The sequence below is a fragment of the Genypterus blacodes genome, unplaced genomic scaffold, assembly GCF_046128005.1.
Source record: "Genypterus blacodes isolate CSIRO-AG114 ecotype Tasmania unplaced genomic scaffold, CSIRO-AGI_Gbla_v1 ptg000045l_1, whole genome shotgun sequence".
Taxonomy (NCBI): Eukaryota; Metazoa; Chordata; class Actinopteri; order Ophidiiformes; family Ophidiidae; genus Genypterus; species Genypterus blacodes.
Window position 1 is genome coordinate 2,912,519 of NW_027466858.1, and position 6,953 is coordinate 2,919,471.

Consider the following 6,953-nt stretch of genomic DNA (forward strand, 5'->3'; position numbering starts at 1 on the left):
TTTTATTTTTCACCTTTGAAACAATCACAGGGGTCAGGGGCTCGGTGACCTCATAGCTGGTTACAGCCATGGACCTCAGTGACCTCATAGGTGACTGAGGCCGACTTTAAAAGATGCCAGAAGCTTGTGAGCTGGATATTTTGAAAAATACAGTTGGCTCTTCTTTTCTTATTGAATCTGTAATGGATGTGCAGCCAGATCAGGAGGAAAAGGAGTTGCAGAATGAAGAACAGGCGGCTGTTTCTGCTGATCCAGCCAATGATGAGGGTGCATCTCAAGTTACTGATACTAATGATGGAAAAGAAGATGTGGTGTCTGAAAAGGAGCAGCATGATGAACTCCCTGACTGTATGGAAGTCACAGAGGAGGCCCCTGTTGAACAAAAGGCTGCAGAAGACCACTGTAGTGACGACCTGGAGGCCGGTGAGACAAACACCCTGATTGAGCAACCGCTTGAAGGGAGCATTGAAAACCCGAATGTTGATGGACTTCTCACGGTGGATCCAGAAACCCAAGAGAGAGAGGCCAGTCAAGAAGAGGAGCAATCAGACGAGGAAAGCAATGCTGCTGCTGCTCCTCCTCTCACAGAACAGAGTTATGAAGAACAGCTGAAGCTCCTCTACCGGCTGTATGAAGATAAAGAGGCGGTCAAGCCGCTCAGCGCACAACTGCACATGAAGCTGGTGGCATACTTCAAGAGGGGGACTGGTCCCTCAGCAAAGAGGAATGCCCCAGGGCTTGAACAGGTGTATAGCAACTTCCTAAGCACCTTTAAGTGGCTGAATCAGCTCTTCAATGCCAACTCAGAAACGGCTCAGCAGCAGGCTGCAGAGCTGAGGGCTCAGGCCCAAGAGGTGTTGGACAAGGTTGGCTGGCTTTGGTTCGATGTTTACATTTAAAAAAGGCTATTGAGTGTTTGTATAATGTGCAGAAGTGTTGTTATGTCTCATCACAATAATTATCAGGACAGGATATGTTCACACAAATCTACAACTGGAAACTTGTACTGCAAACAAAGTTCCTGCTCTGAACATTTAGAGACATTCAGGCCTCTAGCAGGTTTGCAATTAATAGAAGATAATTTGATTTGTAAGCTTGAGCAAAGATGACCCCTGTAGCTGAACAAAGGGATAATTAGCCCACATAAATCTTTGAAACTAACTTTAACATGCTTCATCTCGCTAAAAAGCAGGATTGGGCCCATTGTTTAACTGACAGGTAAAGTCTTGGCCACACACTCTAAGGCCTCATACTCTATAAGCCTCTCACCAGAAAACTGATACTGCTGATGAAAATATGACTGTCTCGCTGCTGTGTAAAAGTGCATGAGAAGTATATGACTACATATAAACGTATATAAAATGTTGATCCTCAGGTGGAAAATGAATGGATTGAATACAAGGCCATGAAACAGGACGTAGCTGTGATGGTGCAGCATGCGGGTAAAGACGCAGCCAGGGCCAAGGTGAAGTCCATCCAGGGATTAGAGCAGGTTCAACAGGATGATCTGATCCAGCTGCGGCGAAAGCACATCAAGCTCCAAATGAAAATTGACAGGTTAAAAGCAGAACTGAACGCCATAGATCTGGCCGTCAACCCTCATCAGAAGGTGGAGATACAGGCGTTGTACAGTCCAGAGGGCAAACGGAAGAATGAAAAGCGACATGAGCTGTCAGGGAAGATCAACAAAAAGATGACAAGTGCCAGGCAGGTACGGTACAGATGATGGCTAATCCCAACAAACATATGGCTGAGATTAACATTGACATTATTCATTTTATTTTGCTTTCTCAGCTCTTGCCAAAGGTAAAAGAGAAGCAGGACTTGACCAAGACCGCGGTCCAGACCAACAAAGCCCAGCTGGCCGAGCTGGAGGGCCAGACGGTCAGGAAGACTGGCGCCCTGACCAGGATCAAGCACACCTGCAAGAAGCTGCACATTGACAACCTCAAGCTGAAGGACCTCTGTGGAATGCGGGGCAACAGATTCCTGCTCATGGACTTTGAGGACGCTGTGGATGATTGTGAATACCTGGAGAAGAAAATGCAACGCTTGAAGTGTAGACAAGCTGAAATTGCAGAAGACGTGAAAGAAGTGTATTTGCAAATGTAAAAAATGACTATCGATAAAATATTTCACTTCATGACTTAAACTGTCCACCTCTTTTTTTATTTAAATAAATTCCAAATATCTATCTATCTATCTATCTATCTATCTATCTATCTATCTATCTATCTATCTATCTATCTATCTATCTATCTATCTATCTATCTATCTATCTATCTATCTATCTATCTATCTATCTATCTATCTATCTATCTATCTATCTATCTATCTATCTATCTATCTATCTATCTATCTATCTATCTATCTATCTATCTATCTATCTATCTATCTATCTGAGCTGACCTCACCAAGATGGTCGACATTGTTGCACAGTTGCAGATTTACGCGACTTCCTGTGAGGATACGGAAATGACGTAAAGACGCCGTATTATTAAAGCCTGACGTTGGCGCGCGCTAACGCCATATACGCCGCTCTGCAGTGGAGGATCTGCTCTGTGTCGCACTTTTCCTACTTTACAACAACTTACAAAGGAGCCGCTTTACCGGAGCTCTTCCCACTTGCTCATAGTTTCAAACTGCAAAGGAAAACTTGGGACGCGACCCAGAAAACATTTTTATTTCTCTTTCGAAGCTACGCACTTAACACACCGCCAAAATGTTCGAGGCTCGCTTGGTTCAAGGCTCCATCCTGAAGAAGGTGCTGGAGGCTCTGAAGGACCTGATCACGGAGGCCTGCTGGGACGTGAGCTCGTCCGGCATCTCCCTCCAGAGCATGGACTCCTCTCACGTCTCCCTGGTCCAGCTGACCCTGCGGAGCGACGGCTTCGACTCGTACCGCTGCGACAGAAACCTCGCCATGGGGGTCAACCTCGGCAGGTGAGGCCCGGGGTGTTATTCTTCTATCTTGTCACCACTGTCAGCTTAGACTTTGAGAGCTACTTTGTGTTTTTGAGTCGTCATTCAAATCCCGTGTCTGTATGTGTATGTGTATGTGTGCGCGTGAGGCAGAAAGTGACAGTGATGTAGCTGACAGGAAATACCCGGATGTTTGTATTCGCTGGGAAGGTTAAATAAACATGTCTGATTTAACATTGATTAGGTTGTTTTCTTCGCCTCTTTGTGGCGTGTTAGTCTGTTCCGCCGCCTTCTTAGCCAGCTTAAACGATGGGCTGACAGTCTGACAAAGGGGGGTAGCCATCTTGGCGGGTTTGCCCGGGCATGCCCGCTCAGAGAGCCCGGCTCAAAATTCACTCTCTCGGTCAGAGCTCACCCTGTTCACTCATATCATCACTAGAGTGTAAAGTTGTTAATTTGTTTTGTTGTGAGGTGTTTCTGTATAAATGTAACTGTTTGGGAGACTTCACTTGTCAGCGTTGTCTGTGACGTCATTTGAGCGCCAAAGTATTTGCCGGGAAGCTTGGCGCGAAATGTATTCGAACCCGGGAACTTCCACTTCCGGTCGGCGGTCACTTGCCTCTTTCATTGTGTACCACATTAGCATTTAGCTTTGATTTGACTTCAACCGTCAGCGTTAATACATATTAATGTGATCGGATTGTTATAGCTTGCAGAGATGCAGACGGACGGATATGATGCATATATGATTTCACGGATTGTATGAATCAAATAATATCAACAAACATGTTATCTTTACACATGTATGGAAGTCTGGACTTTTAATCATTAGACTGGATCAAACTTTTCAATTTTTTTAATTAAATGTTTGTATTTCTTTTCTAATGCAGTATGTCAAAAATCCTGAAGTGTGCTGGAAACGAGGACATCATCACTCTGAGAGCAGAAGACAATGCAGACACACTCGCCCTGGTGTTTGAGACACTCAGTGAGTTTTTTTTAATTGTATACACAGACACACTGTTTATATATTAAGCAGCATGGCTCTTAAATGTTTGATTTCTGCAGCATTAGTTAATATTGTCTCTTCACTCTTGCAGACCAGGAGAAAGTCTCAGACTATGAGATGAAGCTGATGGACTTGGATGTGGAGCAGCTTGGTATCCCAGTAAGTACCTCAGTCTGCTGCCTTTGATTGTTTGGGTCTGCTGGCCTCATGTTTCTGGCCTGACCCGCCTTGTGTCTTTGTCCTGACCCGCTTCGTGTCTCTGTCCCTCCAGGAGCAGGAGTACAGCTGCGTGGTGAAGATGCCCTCGGGGGAGTTTGCCCGCATCTGTCGCGACCTGTCCCAGATTGGCGACGCCGTCATGATCTCCTGCGCCAAGGACGGAGTCAAGTTCTCCGCCTCTGGAGAGCTGGGCACAGGAAACGTCAAGCTGTCCCAGACCAGCAGCGTAGACAAAGAGGAGGAGGCGGTGAGTGTCCAGGCCTGGTGTGAGGGTGGCAGCGTCTCCTCAGGAGCTTCACCTAGAGGCAGACAGATTAGTTTCCTTGTCCTGGGTTTTGATTTTGATCCTTTGTTTTGTTTTAGGTCACTATTGAGATGAACGAGCCCGTCCAGCTGATCTTCGCCCTCAACTACCTGAACTTCTTCACCAAGGCCACTCCTCTCTCTAAGACGGTCACCCTCAGTATGTCTGCTGACATCCCCCTTGGTAAGTGTGTGTCCTCTGACTCCCAGTGTAGTCGGCCTGGGTTCAGTGTCTAACAGATGCGGTGAGTCTGATGAACTTCCTTCTTTTCACAGTGGTGGAGTACAAGATTGCAGATATGGGTCACGTGAAATATTACCTGGCACCCAAGATCGATGAAGAGGCCTCTTAGATGCTGTTTGTCACGGACCAAAGGGGGAGAATAGAGGAGAGCCGTGGACAGAGACTTTAACCTGAGCGAGAGAGCTGCTGCAGTCATCTGCTCTGACATGTTACTCACACACACACACCTCAGTTTGATGGTCCTCCACTTGCTCACTCTGACTTGGTGTCTCTGGTGTATTCCGGCCCGTTTTGGGAAAGCAAGTATCCCATTCCTACTTGTAGATACACATTTGTAAATACTTCCTGTTGACTCGTGCTGTCAGTCAACCTCCAATGTTTTTGTATTCACTGATTGATCAGAATAAATTAGTTGTTACCAGAATGTGCTGCTGCTTCTTCCATCAATCTCATCTTCAGTCTGGGTTTAAGTGAAAGTGTTTCAGGTGGAACTTGTAAAATACTGGACCTCACAGAAATGTTGACTTCATTGTGTGCAGGCTTGATGTTTTAATGACTGACTGACCTGTGACTAAATATGAAACCATGTTGATGTAAACCTTTTTTATTGTAGCTTGAAAAATAATCAAAACAAACCTTTGGTCAGTAGAGAAGACGCTGTGTTTCTGCTCGTCTGTTGTAGTAACGATGAACAACCACTAAGTAGAGCTCTTACACCACTGTGGCCTCAGAGCTCTATTGTCTCTACAGCACAGAAACCTTTGTATTCACCTGTTTGATGCTTATTAGGGCGGTTTGGTTTCTCCTGGTGTCTGCTGGGATATGAACCCTGAACAGCTGAAGGGGAAGTGTGTATCGATTTTGATTCAGGTTCATTTCTGAAGCAGTAATTGTCTAAACCCGGCTTCACTCGCTTCTCTGAAAGTTACACCTCAAGGTCACAGGGGTCACGAGTAAACTCCAGGATATTCAGACAATCAAGCCCAGTCGGGTTTATTTGTAGATCCTCGTAATCCTAAAGTGTCTCCAAGGCTTCAGGGGCCCAATCAGACTGCATGTCCCTGAGGCGTGGGTCTGATTGGGCAGCGGTCAGCCCTCGCCTGCTGCACACACAATGAGCCTGTAATGACCCAGGCTTCCTGCTGCGGCTCATCGGGTTCTCCAGTACGGCCCGGGTCCATTTCTGCATATCTTAACGGATGAATATTACACATACAAGACCTACTTTCTTTATTTCTATACTTCCCCGCTTATTAGTAGGTTCAACCGTGCTCTGGGCCAGTTTGAAATCACATTTACTTCTTAACTGACCTCCAGGGGTGAAGGGAAGTGTGAAAGTAGCCTGACGACGGGATGACAGAGCAGATTACTGCCTCACATGAGATCGGCTGCCGGCGTAATCCCAGACTCCTCTGGGAAATCACAACTCATTGACTGAGAGGCCTGAGCTGATCTGAGCCGGCACACACAGAGCAGAGGAAGAGGTTGGGTTTTGTAAGGGCAGATTTATTCAATCAAAATCCATTTCATAACTGTATTTCATAATTCTTAATAGCTTTCGCGGCTCTGACTTCCCCTCTGATCCGCCGTTCTGGTTTGGATGATGAAGAAGATCACGTGCGGTGCTTTGACATGATGCAGATGGAGGGGGGAGAGGGGCTTGTGAGAGGAAGAGGACGATACAAGGCTGGTCTGGCCATTTAAGATGCCTCAATGTTCAATCAGCCGTTGTCATCTGGGTTTAAATGAATTACTTTGTTTACGTCACCCTGATCCGCGGATGAGATGAAACTCTGGACCAGGTGTGTGTGTGTGTGTGTCAGGATCTCACTGCTAGAATCTTTAGTATCTGGTCCTTATATCACTCAATATAAAGTTACTATATACACTAAACTATACAACAATCTAATCCAATATGCATTAATTACCAACAGAGAGCCGAGGGTTTAGTTGTCTTAAACACAACAAGCTGCTAATTATCTGTGACAGCATCTCACACACACACACACACACACACACACATATACACACACACACACACACACACACACACACACACTTTCCCTCATATTCATACTGTGAGCACCTCGTGCAGAGTGAAGGACTAAAGCTTAATTAAAGTGCCACAAAGGTTTTGTCAAATTAAGCCAAATGCTAAGCGGTGATTAAAGGAGCTCTGATAATGAACACACAAATGTTCTTAAAGCAACTCGAACGCCAAAGAATCAATCATTATTATTCAAAAGTTAAAGGTGA

At 45.6% G+C, this 6,953-nt stretch overlaps 2 protein-coding genes across 2 annotated transcripts; both read left to right on the forward strand.

The window, feature by feature from the left end:
- The first annotated feature begins 182 nt into the window (after positions 1 to 182).
- Positions 183 to 2,112, forward strand: LOC143000153 (cilia- and flagella-associated protein 184-like). The gene is made up of 3 exons (XM_076149361.1): positions 183 to 866; positions 1,376 to 1,711; positions 1,795 to 2,112. The coding sequence occupies exons 1-3, from the start codon at positions 183 to 185 to the stop codon at positions 2,110 to 2,112; spliced, it is 1,338 nt and encodes a 445-aa protein (XP_076005476.1).
- Positions 2,113 to 2,516: 404 nt separating this feature from the next.
- On the forward strand, positions 2,517 to 5,121 carry pcna (proliferating cell nuclear antigen). The gene is made up of 6 exons (XM_076149563.1): positions 2,517 to 2,943; positions 3,813 to 3,910; positions 4,023 to 4,090; positions 4,203 to 4,397; positions 4,514 to 4,637; positions 4,730 to 5,121. The coding sequence occupies exons 1-6, from the start codon at positions 2,723 to 2,725 to the stop codon at positions 4,804 to 4,806; spliced, it is 783 nt and encodes a 260-aa protein (XP_076005678.1). The 5' UTR covers positions 2,517 to 2,722; the 3' UTR covers positions 4,807 to 5,121.
- Positions 5,122 to 6,953: the final 1,832 nt, after the last annotated feature.

What these genes read in the sequence shown, in the direction of transcription:
- LOC143000153 (XM_076149361.1), top strand. Translation starts at nt 183, where the DNA reads ATGGATGTGCAGCCAGATCAGGAGGAAAAGGAGTTGCAGAATGAAGAA. An exon ending in CCCAAGAGGTGTTGGACAAG is followed by an intron (nt 867 to 1,375) that starts GTTGGCTGGCTT and finishes GTTGATCCTCAG; the next exon opens with GTGGAAAATGAATGGATTGA. An exon ending in AGATGACAAGTGCCAGGCAG is followed by an intron (nt 1,712 to 1,794) that starts GTACGGTACAGA and finishes TTGCTTTCTCAG; the next exon opens with CTCTTGCCAAAGGTAAAAGA.
- pcna (XM_076149563.1), top strand. Translation starts at nt 2,723, where the DNA reads ATGTTCGAGGCTCGCTTGGTTCAAGGCTCCATCCTGAAGAAGGTGCTG. An exon ending in CCTGGTGTTTGAGACACTCA is followed by an intron (nt 3,911 to 4,022) that starts GTGAGTTTTTTT and finishes TCACTCTTGCAG; the next exon opens with ACCAGGAGAAAGTCTCAGAC. An exon ending in TGGAGCAGCTTGGTATCCCA is followed by an intron (nt 4,091 to 4,202) that starts GTAAGTACCTCA and finishes CTGTCCCTCCAG; the next exon opens with GAGCAGGAGTACAGCTGCGT.